The 16,477-nt window shown below is 33.5% G+C and overlaps 1 protein-coding gene across 1 annotated transcript in view; it reads left to right on the top strand.

The window, feature by feature from the left end:
- The window catches only part of FGF7 (fibroblast growth factor 7), a 29,089-nt gene extending 14,260 nt beyond the window's left edge, over nucleotides 1–14,829 (top strand). The window contains exons 2-3 of the mRNA XM_009511187.2: nucleotides 13,314–13,417; nucleotides 13,799–14,829. Of these exons, the coding sequence (XP_009509482.1) occupies nucleotides 13,314–13,417; nucleotides 13,799–13,993 (299 nt within the window). The 3' untranslated portion in view covers nucleotides 13,994–14,829. The remainder of the gene's footprint in view (nucleotides 1–13,313; nucleotides 13,418–13,798) is intronic.
- Nucleotides 14,830–16,477: the final 1,648 nt, after the last annotated feature.

Raw genomic sequence — 16,477 nt, 5'->3', positions numbered from 1 at the left:
GATTCACACATGGGATATAAAGATTAGAACAAAAGCAATGGGAAACTCGATTGTGTACAAACCAATAACACATAATAAAAATGTGTTAAGGTTAATAAAAATGTTTAAAGAAACTTTTCATATAATTTGGCAAATCCTATGCTCTGTTAACTGCTCAGTACTGTTATCTTTATTCCATGACTTTTTACATTTTAGCTATGACTGATAGCTGATATTTACATGACATTAGTTGCAATAGTTTTCTCACTGACTTCCTGATATTATGCACGTGGGCAAAACCTAAGTGTGTCCATTAATATCTCTATCATCAAACTCAAAATCGTTAACACCTTACTTCCTCTACATCCTAGCATTTGAAGACAAAACTGACACTCCCCCCCCCCCGAGTTTTCAAACTGGATAGTTCAGCTGAATTTAAACAGGCAGATTAAAAATCACACAAATAAATACAAAATAAAAGGGAAATATGGCTACAGCTCCCATTGTATATTTGCTCTGGTAATAGCAATTGGTCCCAAATCAGAGGAACAATTTTCTCCACTGATGCTGATGCTGCTGTTCTTCTCAGTTTTCATGTGGAATTGTAAAGCTAGAAGACAACTAAAGATTAACTGGATGACAGTAACACATTTATAACTATCTGATCATATAATCAAAGAGAGGTTTCAAAGTGCTGCCTGTTTGCAATGGCAAATATTCCATTGATTTCCCTAAAATGAGGCTTTCATCTTAGACAAAATTTTGAGACTGGTAAAACCAGTGTGTAATGAAGTAAATTAATGTCATTAGGCAAAATTAAAACAAGGGATTATTAAGGTCTTTGAAAAAAGAAAAGATTGTTGGATAATTGACACACATTTTGATCCATATACTGAGCAAGACAGGAGAAATATCAGGTACAAAAATCCTAATTAATTTATCAGAATTGGAATAAATTATTAGATTGTTTTTTATTTTGAGGGTTTTTTTATTTTCCCCTTCTATTAGTTTATATTTCAGCATTTGGTCCAATAGAGACTTTGAAAGCTCAACTAAATCTAAATTATTTGTCGGCAGCAAACCAGAATAATTTGAGAGACCATATCGTATAAATATATGTCCAGTAGTGTTTTGAAGGCAGAAAGGATGAGCCAGATGGTTTCTATCAATTCCCACTCTGTGGTGCAGCAAGGGGTTAGTATGATTTTCTTAGCAGCTTCTTACATTTTGTACCTCAAAAGGAATTGTGTACTGCCTGCTTGTGTTCTCATAGACACCGTAATTGATATATTTAGATGTCTGGCTTCAACTATTCCTGCACCAAGAAGCAGGTCTGATTTGGAAATTGCACTAAAATGTATTCAGTTGGGTAGTGTTTGCCCTACATTTTACACGGCTACTTACAGTGGGAAAAGATGTCTCTCTCTTGCAATAGGGATTGCAGTGTTTATTAATTAAATGCTCTCTTAAACAAAATTTTCCTGTCCAAAATTTCAAACCATTTAAAACTACTTGCTCCTATGCCAGAGGCCCCTAAGTATACATTCAAGCTCTGGAATACTGCAGCCACATTCTTTCTTATGCATCCACTTTCTTACCACTTAGGTATTTTAAGTAATTCAGTTATTAGCTACATCTGGGAACATTTTCAGCATTGAAAATGCATTTTACTTATATTTAAACTGATAACACAGTTTTCAGCACTGAGAATGCAATTATGATCATTCTATGAGCATTTAATAATAGCTTTTAGTAATGTTTGTCAACTACATATAACACTAAATTATCCTTAAAGAACAGGAAGGTAGTTCTTAGATTCAGTTTCTCCCCAGAATACGGCTCTGCTATACCTTTTGTCAAGCCTGTTTCAGGGACCAGAAAAGCTGCCACAGCAACAGCTGGAGGCAGTGCAATACGCAGAACAAATCAGCTAGACCTTGAGCTAATACCTGAGATGTATTTTTGCCCCCTTTAACTGAATAAGTCCTGTACACAGTGCCATGTTATATTTATGCCATCTTGGCAGCCAGCCTATACAGATGATAACATGAAATAGACATGAAATGCACCTGGAATGGAAGTTCTTCAGAACACAATTCAGATAATGAATTATTCGATTTCTTACACACAGAATAGGTATCTGAATATGCACTCCTGTTTTCCTTAGAAAAACAGAAGAAAAACTCTTCCATAGAAATGACAAGACTAATTTTATGTCATACATGATCACTAATTCTACCCAGGAAAGGGGGAAGGAAATTTAATCAGCAATGATGCTGGGGCAAGACATGAAAACACCAGCTCTTTCCTAGATGAAAACACAAAATAGCATAGTAACAAATATCAAAGAACGAATTAATATATTTAAAGACTTTTTTTTGCATTACAGAAGAATTTGGAGAGACAGGAGGCTCTGGTCCTATGTGGAATTTTCCAAGTCATCAAAATAGCTGTAGGCACTGAAACTCTAAATTTGGCAAGTTTTGCATCACTAAATGGATGTATCTCATTTTGCTGTGGAAAGGTTAATTAGCAGCATTTTACACTTACTTTTGCTATTTTGAAGCTAGATTCTAAAAGCCTGCAGGCTTGAAAACATCATTTATTCTAGTGATATTGGCACAAAGGATATAAATACTAGAAATATCCTCCATCTGAGCTGTAGGGAAAGTAGTTGTAAAAGTTTAGCTCTAAACTATTAAATCATTAATTTTCTTACTGCTTGGAAACAATTATATTTTGTAAACAGTCATTCCACCCTTTTTTCTCATTTTTAATATCAGTAAATTATTAATGCTGTAATACGAGGGTACTTTTTCAGACTGAGGATTAAGACTTGGATTTTACATGGCACTTAATTCTAAAAAATAATATTATTTTTTATTATAACCATATGTTTAGCTCCAAGGCCATTTTTATTGGAGGGAAATGTAGTTTCCTGAAAAAAAAATGAGAAATGACTGTGTGCTGTATAAGAGGCTGATCAAGAAAATATTTATATAAAATGCACAGTAAGGATCAGCAAAGTGAAGGATTCTAATAAGTTTAATGAGAAATTCTCAAGTGAATGACTGCCTGGGGCAGCATGTTATTCAGTCACTACTATACACTGCTATTCACAAGTCAGACCTCTAAATTTAAAAGTTCCATAGTTTTACAACCTACTTCAGTGAAAAATGCCACACCCTTTTGGCTCTGAAGATCAAATCAAGAGAAATATTGGAAAGACAGTGGTCCAAAGTGCTAATGTTCCAAAGAGACATAAACAGAAGGAGAGAAGGCAATTTAGAGTCAGAATATGCTAGACCAATTCTTATTATGCTACCATTTTCAATGAAGAATGAAGCATTTGATTTACAAACCTATCTAATTCACCAGCATTAGCAGAATGTTAATACAGAACTGAGACCAAACAGATTGTACAATATGGAAAAATACTCAGAAATTCTACGCTATTTCTCTTCAGCAATAATTCCTTGCAATATGATCACTGAAATCCTCACTACAGTAATTAGTGGAGGTAAGATTTACTGAGTGTTGTAAACTGATGAGCACTGTTTTACATTTATTCACTTTGAAAATAACTAGAAAAGGTACAACGGCTTTTAATATTTCTCACTCCAGATCACATGTGGTAAGTTTGTAAGTAAAAAGGAAGGTGTGTTTCCTAAACAATAATCTGGAAGTTCAACCCAGACTCCCCTCTTGCTATGCTATGGTACCAGTAATACGTATTCAGAAGGCCAGATTATACATTTGATGATGCATGTGAAACTGTAAATACATTGAACAATGCCAACTGAAGAGCGGAACTCAGCTTCTTCCTTCCTTTTCTGTCATAAAGGTAAACACCCACAGGTCCAAGTATACATGCAAAGAACAGATCTTATAAGTAAAATAACAGCATTTCTAAACAGTCATTTTAGTGCCCTGTTATATCTTCTCTCTTCTGTTTGGTTCTCATCTTCCATTTTTTATACTATCTTCACAGAGTTATCAAGTTATCAGTTTCTTTCAGAAACCTTGACATGGCTCAAATTCCATAATTAACTTATCTGTTAACTGTTGAATACCACTAGGACAATGGTTTATTATAAAGTTGTTCTATCTAGCAATGCTTATGTTAATCAGTCTCTAGGACTGGCAAACAGTGGAGAAATAGATAATGTAGTGTCAAGTAAGGAATATTTAAAATTATCAATAAATTAAAATCCACCAAAGTTCAAAAAATACTTTGATGGACTTCTGTTCAGCAATTAGTTGATTTTTTTTTAATACAGTATGGCTACTGGTTTTGTGCCCAATGAATTGCAAGAAGTTAATTAAAGATCAGCTACTTATGCTTAATCAAACATGTTCTGCACACAGACTAAATCTTACAAGCAAATTCTGCTGCTTGAGGATGCTTGAAAAATATGTTGCAGCAAGTCCTCAAGGAATATCTCTCTAACATTAACCAGGTTTCCTCAGACAACTACAATTTTTCCTGCTTGGAAATTATGCACGGGACAAACTCAGGAGTTTTTAGTGCTTTGAATATTTGTCCACGATATCCAGATGTCTGGCACCTCACTGAAGCAGTAGCTTCCACTGTTCTACTGAAAATCCTTGACAGACCCATTGTTTATGTGCATTCTTTTTTACAGTCATAGTCATATCTAGATTGCTTCAGATAGTCTACATATGCACAGCAAATACCTGCATGGACACAGCACAAAGCTTCTAAATAAAAGCTTTTTTAGCCTTTCATATTGGTCTGTGCCATAAATAACCACATATTTTATATGTGTTTATGCCATAAATTCAAAGTATGAGTATCACAAGGAGAACCAGATATATGACATTTTAAAAGAGAAAGTGAGAGTGAATGTACGTACCAGCTTGTTTTCTGTTACCACAATTAATTGTTTATTAAATTCATATTCATAGACAGAATTCCTGGGGTGGAGACAATCTCATCCCTGCTTTGAAAACCAATATAACATATACTTGTGTATCTATTTCTACTTACAAAGCCTGTGAACATAAGTTCTGTGAGGTACCATCTGGGAAACTCTTTCACTCTCTTGCTGAGGAAAGTACAAAATAGAAATGCAAATTCTATATTCTATCAATTGTAATTTAATAATGAGGTAAAAAAAAGAATTAAATCATATTCCAATATCTCTTAAATTAATACGTTTATTTGCAGTAAATTTTTTACCATTAGCTTTTATATTTGAGAGAGATTGAGCATACAAATTGCTCTATCTAAAAATGAACTTTAAGACTCATCCATTTAAAAATGTTATTAAAAATCAAAATAACTTAAGCACAAACAAATACTTCAAAATATATATGCTATTTTTTAGAAAGATATAGAAAGGGACAGTTTCCTGAAACCAATGTCTTACTAAAACTATCCAATGAAAGCATTAGTTTACTTTCAGAAAAAAATACTGATGGACTCGTCTGGAAAAACATTTCAAGTGTAATAAGCCAGCTAATGAATGTATTCACTGTGCTGGCTCACCAAATGTGCGTACACACTAATAACACCATGAAATTTTTCCAAAATACTGTATGATTGACCATTGTGATTTGTATTTTCTTGCTTTAAGAGACACAAACACTAGCTTATTAAATCTCAGAACAAAAGAACAAATTAAATACCATTAAACACTCTTGTAAGCAATGATGAGAGAGCATTTTTCTTGGCCTTGAATCATCTGCAAAGGTCACTTGAACTCATAAATAAGTGCCCCAAATTTAACTAATTAGAAACACGAGTTAGTGAAATTTAGAAGTTTCATTTTGTTTTGACCTATTCTCCATCCAAGTCTTTACTGCCCCCTTTTTCCCTATTTGAGATTCCACATTATCTTAAGACAGTACTGCCTGGGAAAGGGTGTTTCACAGACATGTTACTTAACCACTTAACTGTCAGTGCCAGCCTCCCTACCCCTAAAAATTAACAGACTGTTTTTTTCAACTTCAGTGCACAAAGAGGCCACAAGAAATAAAGTGTTGTAAATATCAAACAAAATACTGTATTGTAAAGCATTTAGAATATTTTAAAAATCAGCATTAGATATGTTATCTGTTGACTATTTTTAAAAAATGAAATAATAAGAATGTAAAATAACAAGTAGCTTCTGGACATTTTCTTTTGCTTTCTTTCCTTAAACATACTTTTCTTTTTATTCTTCTTCCCTTCATTCCAGTATTTAGAAGACTAAAGAAGTCTTCCTAGCAGTTTGCATCTTACCCTTTTCTCATAACATGTGTACCTGACAGAACAGAAAAATACAAGGATGAAATTGCTGTCAGCCTTGCTGAAAAAATGTAATGGATGCCAAAATTTCTCTTTGAATTAATGTTTACAGAAACTCTGACACTAACAAATCGAGGAGCAGTGACCAGAAACATTATGTGATAGATATTGAAGGGGTATTGGCAACAGACGAAATGTTTGGAAAGAGAGCCAGCTGATGAGGGACTGAACACAATGTGTACTTTAAAACCTCTTCCAAAACCTTCCTGAGCAATCTTATCACCCGACATTGGGGCAGCTCCCTAGTATGTGAAAAGATATCTAGCCTGGTGGTTCTGCTCTCTCTTCTCTTCCAAAGACCCATTTGACAAGTTGTTACCACCTGCTGGATCTTCAGTAATGTGCTGCACTTACCGGTTTCCTTACACCTCTCAGAAACAAGAATTGCAATTGCCCTTTCAGCCTCTTGGCTGCAAAATGATTAAAAACAAAATGCTCCAGTTTTGCTAAATCACAAAGCTCTCACTACTTTGTTATAGATAGGATATTTTTATTGGAGGATATTATGGGCAAACACAAAGAAACTCCTCCTATCCAGCTATAGCTGCACAGAGTTAGAAATTAGTTTAATATAATCTGTAAACAGATTGTGTAGCAATAAAAGCAAAGATTTGTTAAAACAAATAAAATGTCACAGTATTATTGTGTTGTAAAAGCAAAAAAAGTTTAACAAACAAAAAGGAGATGAAAACGTTAATGTGAAAATATTAATTAAATCAGAAAAATGTACTTAATATCAGATGATTAAAAACAAAATTATCAAAAACTACTTGCCAGGAAAGAATTGTCTCACATGAGAATGCTCAATTTTGTATCAATGATATAGCTAAATGCCAATTTTTCTACACAAATTTCCAGCCTGAGGTACTGCCCTGTCTTCCAGGCCACAGCCAGGGAATAAGTCCAGACATGAAAGTGTCTACATGTAAAGTACTGAGCAACTTTCATTCTAGACCAGAATGCCAGGAAACTCACCTCATTTGTTATGTAAATTGTATCCAAAAGCCTATATATATTTCACCCACCAGAGCTGTTATATCAAAATAAATTTTGTTTTGTTTCTCTGTTTGGGTTTTTTTTTTCCTACTGGATTTTATATCAACTGTCTGTTATTTAATTTGCACCAAGTGGTTAAACAGACTGCTACCAGGATCCATAGTCATCTTCTTCTAAAGAAAAGCTATAGCCCACCTCAGCTGAGTGTCTTTTACGTACACCAGACAAAATTTCAGCTCTACAGGGAACTTCAAGCACTATAGGAATTTTAAGCTATGTTTGATACACTGACCATGCAACCATATAAAATTGTTTGGAATTTCATGCTGATTTTATAGAAATTACAGTTGTTTTCAATTTTGTATGCCCATTTTCAGGTTTTTTTCCTCTTTCTGGCTTTAATCTGATTTCTTTCCCAGTTACTTTGTGGTATATTCAAGTCTTCTCTTAAACCCCTTCTGAACTTTTATGTGGATGCTTTAGATAAAGTAACTGAAAAACATGGTTTACATTTTCATTTTGAAATCAAGGATATTTAAGACCTCGTTGAAGTTTGGTCTTCTGAACCTCTTATCAATCAGCATCTTATCAATTTAAGCATGTCTTTAAAGTAATTTTTGTTATTAGAATATTAAGAGAGTATTTAAATGAAACAATCTACATATAAGAATTTTCTCTTTCCCATCCTAGTGTGGTGACTTTTTCCTTTTCATGAATAGAGATTGAAAGGATTAGAACTTTTTACTTCAAAAGGAAGCACACAGGACTGAATTTGCTAAGACAAGGAATGGTATACTATTTGACTGAGGAGAAGACGCCTTCCTTGGTAGAATTTCTGACTGTAGATTTTAGTTCTTTATAATTTCTCTGAAGTATCTGGTGCTACATAAACTAACACTTAGAAACTGGCACAGACAAATCTCATGTGTGCCTGTTCACCGTTTTTTTCTATTTCTGTGTGGGTTTTTTTCTGGGAAGATTTTAGCCTATTATACCTCTCCTGCCTCACTGAAGGAACAACCTTAGGGATAAGACCCTGGCTCTACTGAGTTAGCTGAATTCATACTATTCACTTTAATGAGGACAGAATTTTTGCCTTTCTGTATAAAATGGCCTACAAACATAACACAAAATTGCAGGCTTACTTCTATCACCATTTTTCTATGATATAGAGATTTACGTCCTTCCAATGAATCAGCTAACAAGAATTAGCATGAACACTGAGGCTCAGCTACATTTAGTTTCACAGTAGAGGAGTAATGAAACTAATATATTTTTAATTCAGTTCATGTCTTAAAGGCAGTCAAAAATGGCATACTAGAAAAGACACTCTTTAGCTTAGGTCTGGTAAGTTTTGCTTAATTCAGGTTACCATACTTATAAACTTATATACTTATAAAGGTATATTACTGTTTTGTGGTTGATTTTAATACCATCAATTACTCAGAAGCAAAGCTCTTCCTGCATTTATAGAAAAATGAGATTATTGGGTTACTTTCCAATACACCAAATGTTGTTCCTGGCTAGTCTTATTAAAGACATTGCAATGACGCAGAATTTCAAAATGAAAGAGAAAACAAGAAAGAGAGGTTGGGTTGTTTTTTTTTTTAAAACCTAACTAATTTAAAAGACCACATTCACAGACTTGGCTGAACATAACAGTCACAACTGCGTATACGCTAAGAGCATAAGGATAACTGTATCAGCTCAGATCCAAATTTCATTTAGCCCAACATTCTGTTGGCAAGAATCGCCAGTAGCAGGTGATTACAGAAATATAGAAGAAACAGGAAATATCTGCAGTTGGCAAAAATCCTGGTTTTATTACGTCTTGACACCTACTGATGGATTAGGTTCCTATCCACAACAACACATCCTAGTGCCTATTTACCATTATGCAATTTCTTTTACAGTGACTGAGTACCAGGAACACATATAAAATAAAGACAGACCAGTATGATTATAATGTCATATAGTGTAATATAATGTGGTTCTTGACTTACTAGAAATACTGAATGGAAGTTAAACAAAGAGGGAAAAATACAACTTACTTTATTTTATGGATTTAGAATTCTATTCTTTAGTATATCCTTTAGGAATTTCCTGCTTTGATGCTATAATTATGACATCATATAAAAGCACATTTTCGTATTTAAATATAAGTTATAAAAGTATAATTGGAAGAGGCAGTGATTTCCATTATCCACGACTCTCTTTAACCTGGAAGTTTGTGTTGTGTTTATGTATCAAGCTGAGTATTAAAAAAATAGAAAAGCAGTTTAGATGTTTTCACAGTGAGATTATGTTGTTTCTAAGTGTTAAAGATTCCATTAACCAGTTCAGCAAAGAACTTGTGCTTTGCAGCGCATAATAGGTGTGCAGGAAAAAGCTTGTCACCTTATATGTTGTGTATTCAGAGGCACCTTGTAAAACAGTTAAAGTACTGAAATCTCTGTCTGTATTAAATTGACTATTACTCAAAAATCATTCTTCCTGGTCTGTGAGAGACCTCTGATATTGGATACTAAATTTAAGCATGAGATACATCTGAATGCTGACACTGATAAACTGATAAACTTTCAGTGTACGACTTCTCAACCTTAATAGTCTCTTTCCATAGTTTCTGTACATAAAGGAAGAAATTTTAAATTAATGTATGTATGTGACATTTTGTAACTAACATAAAAAGTTAGTTCCATACAGAAGACTATATACTGAAAGATCGTAAATCAAATCCTGAGCTAAAATCAGCTATCACAGTTCTAACTACACAGTAAAATTTTACTCTTCCCAGTCTGCTAGAAATAACATTTCCATTTCCTATATAATTTATTTAATTTAAAGAAAAAAATATGCAATGAGTTGCAGCAATACAACATTTCTGAAGTGAAAAGAATTACTGAGGCATAGCTTCCAGAAGAAGAAAAGGGAGCTAACAGCATGCTCTCATATTGCTTAAGGAACTTGTGTCATACCCCTTAAAATAGAGAGAGGAGCTCAGTGATGAATCACTTGTACACCAAATATAAAAGTGCAAGTGAGATGCTGCCACAGAGACCTAAATCACATAAATACTTTGCTGAAAAGGGAAAAAATCTATGCTTTGTTTCTCTTTCTGGGATACTTTAAGACACATTGGAACAGAGGAGACATGATCTAGAACTGGGAACAGAGAAACAAGCACATGCACTTTATGACAGGCCATTTAATTCTAAGATAGACACGTTCTGAGCAAAGAATCAAGAATACACAAGCTCTATTTCCACTGAACTCTCTGTGGTCTTCTTTCTCTCTCTTTAATATTGCAAATATTACAACATTTTTAATGTGACATAGTTATTGGAGAGTTCATGTGGTGTTCCCTCACTAAACTTCATGGAGTGATGCACAGACAGAGTATCTTTAGAAAAGTACCATTCAAAGACCTAAAACATTCTTTGGATTTCATATCACCTCTGAGTCAGGGTGTCAAATGTTATTTATGTGAGAGCTAGCCCTAATTCTGGGGGTACATAATTGCTTAAAATTGTGAAAAGCACATAATAATATAGCAAATAGTACCGAATATGCATAACAATTTATTAATCTCAAATTATATGTCTTTAAAATGCATTGCTCTTTATGCACAACGGGGTTTTAACAAATAAGATGAAAAACGATGTAAAGATCTGAATACAATAAATCTACCACATGTAGTGCCCTTATAAATTATAAGTAGAATACAACTTTGATGGGTAACATTTTATTTTGCCATTGAGCTTTGCTATACAGAAGGCTTATAAAATATTTTTACACCCCCAATTTCTATCCTATACCAAATCCTATATGGATAGTGTAAACTTCCCACATGAAAGACATTTATGTGTAAACTGAGAATAAAGTAGAAAAACAAGTACCCAAAACCAAAATAAAATAAATCCTACAAGTTGGTATGAATGTCACCATCTACTTCAGAGAAAAACCAAGCTAAAAAATAATGTAAAAATTCTAATAATAATATTGCCTTGGACAAAAGCTTTCAGCATTTCCTTTTTAAAAGTAGTAGTATTTCTTACTACTGTAACTTCAGCCATCACCAGCTTACTCAAGGAAATCTCAAGTCCTATTAGCATGACTTGTTTTAAAAAGACATTTTGAATCTTTCATTTTTTAAATTCTGTATAAATAGAAAACTCAAACATAGATTTTTAAAAAACCCTCTCCTTAAGTTAATGGCCAGCACAGGCAAAGGAACAAATGGATATAAGCTGTCACTGAAAAAATGCAGATTGCAAATCACTACAGAGTCTCTGGCCATTAAAATAAATCAAACTCTGGAACAGCCTTCGGCGGAAACACTGGGGGCAAAGAAATAACAACTCCAATTTAGTATTGGCAAAGTTTATGAAAAGATAATTATCTGATGCAATTCCCAGGCTAGCAGAGCACTGGACTTGATGACCCAGAGATCCCCTCCACTGTTATATTCTTTGTTTGGCTAGATGCAGATGTTCATCTGTTTTTCAGCCTCACTGTGGTTTTTCTAAAGTGAAATTTAAATGAAAGTTAATATAATTTTTGTAAGTTTCAGTTAGAAATTACCCTTTGTAAGAATTGTTGCTAGGCCTGTGGCAGAGTGGAACTTGTCAAAGAATTCTAAAAGCTTTACTTAAAGTTTGCTTAGCATTATAGAGAAGTACGGAAGTATAAGTGTTCAGAGATGAATGCCCAGCAGGGCATACACCATGAGAAGAGGTAACTGATCTACTGGCAGGGAAAACAGGAAGAAAAAAGTAAGCAATACAGGCTAGGGCTGATACATCAGTAGTATCAGGGAAAAAGCAAAACAGAACAGTAAAGAAAGCAAAGGACATCAGGACATTAAAAAAGTATAGGGAAGGAGAAATATCATAGGTATTTAATGCCTTTCTAAAAAACCTAATTAATGAAAAATTATTATCCTGTGTGGCAGTGGTCAAGAGTCAAAACAAACTTGAAAGAGACAAAAAGGAGATGTTTTGTTCAAGAGGAAGGTCATCTTTCAGGTGACAATCTAACACCAGCTTCTGTCTCCCCCTCCCTCACTTGTCTGTCCTGTGCTTAGCTATTGGAATTTCCCTAGAGTTGGCTGGCTTTGAACGAGTCACAGTATAGAGGCTACTGCACACACTTCTGTAGGTGACTCAACATGGAAGAAAACAGCTCAAACTCAGAACTATAACTCTAAATTATTGCTTAAAACAATAATAACATTTAAGCTTGAAAACAACTTGGTGTTCCTTAATAACTTGACCCATCCTCCTCCCTTTGCTCATTTTTTTTAAATTAACATAAGAATATTTTTTACATTGCAGCTAACTTAAATGTATTATAGTGACTACAGAAAGCTGTTGCAGATACACACCAGCGAGATGAAAATAAAGTGATTTATAGACAACAACTCTAAATGTTTTCTGGTTTTGAATAAATAAGTTCTCAAAGCAGCTTTTAATGATTTTCAAATACACATATCTTTACAGCTCCAATCAGTCACAAAAGCATACAAAGGTCAAGCAAATACTTTATCTTATTTAAGACACTGTGGTCTGTTTTCTATCACTCACAAGTTCTAAGGTTTACACTCTTCCAAGGAGATGATACTGCTACACAAGTCTTCAAAATGAATTCTTTACACAAATTTTGTGAACGCTGCTGGCTATTTATACAACTCTTCCAAATGAAACCCTGAGCCTGATAAATTCTAAGATACGCTGATTCTTTGAAAACAGAAAAATTACTTATAGTAACATCGCAACTTCAGTATAGACTTGAAAATTATCACCACACAATTTTTTAAGTGGCTGTGTGCAGACGTGATAGCATACAATTTTTAAAGTATAGCCCCTTCTTCACATGAATAAATACATATTTTTTCTGTTTTCCAAGAACAATGGCTGCCGATTTTCAATAAACATAGAAGTATTACAGAATATTAGTTCAACTAAACCTTATAAGGTGACTGGAGAACAAACCACCATTTTACAGTGCTTACTGTGTGCCTTTGCAGGTATTCTAGAAATCCGAACAGTGGCAGTTGGAATAGTGGCAATCAAAGGAGTGGAAAGTGAATACTTTCTGGCAATGAACAAGTCAGGAAGACTCTATGGAAAGGTACGGATGCAAACTTCTCTCATGGGTACACTCATCACATGCAAGCTTAAAGATATGTACTTTTAGATGTAGCATCTGTATAGCCTGTATAAAATGATTCCTAACAAATTAAAATGTTATCCCATATATCCCATACTAGACTTTTACGTTCATTTAATAAATTCAGTGATTAGAGTTTATATACTTTTTTAAAACGTGGAATGGTAAGTGGGAATAGACAAAGCTAAAATATTCAGTACTCAGATTTCAAATGTCAATTTATTTATTAAAAATTATAATAATATGTGGGCTTTATAATGCATATTCTTCTCCCATCTTCCCAAACCTAAGTATTTAAAAAACTGCTTGTACTTACTTTACTCTGTTATTTACTCTCAACAGAAAGTATGTAATGAAGACTGCAACTTCATAGAACTGATTGAAGAAAACCATTATAATACATATGCTTCTGCAAAATGGACACACAAAGGAAAGGAGATGTTTGTTACATTAAACCACAAAGGGGTCCCCATGAAAGGTAAAAAAACAAAGAAAGAACACAGAGCATCCCACTTTCTTCCTCTGGCAATATCCTAATCACAAATGATCTATAAAGAACTAGTTCCAGCAGGAAGATTATTTTAAAGAAGACTATTTGACAAGATATCAAGAGAGGCTGGAATACTACTGAGAAACTGAACAAGCTGGACTTGCGCATTTATGTTTATTTTTAAGAGACTACATGGAAAAGATTTGAAAATATACACAAAACCAGATTTACTAACTGAAAGTTGTAAAAAATTCTAAAGAGTTGTACAATCGTTATCTTAGTCATTGTAACTGGGTAGTTTCTTAAATTAATTTACCCTGATGAATAAGTCATTACTTGATTATCTGATAATATTTTATTTAAAAAAACCTATCTGCTTCTTAAATATGGCTGCTATAATAATAATAAGCAGATGATAATGTGTAAAATATGTCAGACTTTAAGGCTGCTGGAATGAGTTGTCAGATTATCAAGTCAATAGTAAATGTGGAGGCTGAGCAGTATTTTAAATACTTCCCCTGAGAAACTGATATCCTATACATAAACTATATGATCAGAAAAAAGTATATAATCTTGTAAATGTTTATTGTTGTATTCAGATAAAAGAGTTAGTTGGGAAAAATTAAGTTTACTCTACTACAAATGTTCCTATCTATTAATGAAACAAATAACTAATGCTGCTCTAAAAGATGTTTCAAATAGTGTATGTAAAATAAGAATAGGAATAAATAATGTACTTCATCTCACTTTTCACAAATTAACATTTTATATAACGATGAAGCAAAAATTCAGACATATTAAGATTTTTTATGTAACATATCTTATCTTTTGTATAATTCCTGTTAGGGCATACAGCTTTCAATATTGTTTTTCCATCCTTATACATGCTTTTTCTGTTGTTACAGCATTAAACTTTATTTTAAGTTGTATTTGAACTTTATTGTTCTAAGTTATTTAAATGTTATTTATAAAAAAAAAATACTTATTAAGCTGCATCTGTTTCATATGCTTTTAATTCTAAAGGAATAACAAAATGGTCTGGCTGAGATGCATGAATTTTTTTCTGTGACCAGACACAAAGACTAGTACACAACTCTCTTGCCAACATACATTGGATGGCAGACAAAAATGACAGCCTGCAGCAAATCGCACAATGGACATCTCAAAAGAAACAATGCAAAAATGTAAAAAATCTGCACCACATACTCTTGCTAATGGAATTTAATAGCATGCTCAGAGTTACACCAGGTAAAAGAAGGTTACAGTTCCAGCAGGTACTGGAATTAATCCTCAGATGGTAGGACCTGTACTTACAGAAATATTTAAGAGCCTATATGACTAGTTTAAAACTTCAGCCAACATCAATGTGACCTGATGAAGAAGAGACATCTGAATTTTCTAGCTATTAAAGTGTTCAGCTAAGCCCTCCATGACTAATGTATTATATTATTTAATTCTGTTCTGTTTGCCTACAAGTTTTCTTGGTATTGTGATAACTGCGCTTAGATAAAGATCACCAGAAAATTAGCTAACAGAGCTGCTAGATGACTGGGATGGAGTCTAGTTAATTACTAATAGTCTTAAATGTTCTACTTTTCATTACAAGTGCCCAGAGTCAACCACTTTTTCATACATGATTCATTTTATAAGAGCACTCTCAGAAAACAAATATTTAACAAATCTTTAACAAATCTTTAACAAATATTTATTTAAAAAAACACCTTGTTTATCAAATACTGTAATTTGGAAATAATTTCTGATTTTTGATGTGCTAATATCAAGCATCAAAGTGTAGATATAAACAGGTCTGTGTAGCAAAAATTGTCAATAGAGCTCTATCAGTAAACCTTTATTATGCTTTTGCTAGTTTACCTACTACTTGTTCACTGAACACAACAGACTTTTTTGCTGATAACTACCTGCACCACTTTCTGTGATTACATAAACACTGAAACAAAGTTCACACTCATGATCAACATTAACATACCAGCAAAAGTTTCTAGATCTAAACTAGGTTAGTTGAAGCTTTGAAATAAAAATTAAAAGAACAAAATCTCATTAAGGTTGTGTTTAAAGGCTTTACCGAAGTTCAAATTAATTGTGAATATGCACATTAATATATGAATATTTATGCTAGGAAAGCTTAAAAGTAAATACAGATACAGACAAGCTCTTCTAAAGGCCTTTTATTATGTAATTCAAGAATACAGGAATACAGCCAAGCCATTCCTGAATCCTAATGGTAATTAGCCCTTACTGCTAAATGCTTTATCTACTGGAACACTATATTACCATCATTACCAGGTAAACCAAGGTTGATTTGTTCTACAGCTGTCATATCTGAAATCCATCCTCCAAGTGAATGGTTCACAAAAAGACACCTGAGTGCAAATGTTACAACCCTTCAGTAGCACAGTCATATGGCCTTACATGTTGCAATACCTTCCTTATGTTGACTTAGCAGAAGAGGGGCTGTATTTGCGAAAAAACCAGTATTTTGCCTTTCTTTTACGTCTTCTCTTTAATTTCTT

The sequence above is a fragment of the Phalacrocorax carbo genome, chromosome 7 (genome assembly GCF_963921805.1).
Source record: "Phalacrocorax carbo chromosome 7, bPhaCar2.1, whole genome shotgun sequence".
NCBI classification, from domain to species: Eukaryota; Metazoa; Chordata; class Aves; order Suliformes; family Phalacrocoracidae; genus Phalacrocorax; species Phalacrocorax carbo.
Note: the sequence above shows the minus strand (reverse complement) of the source record. Positions and strands in the feature narration are given on the sequence as shown.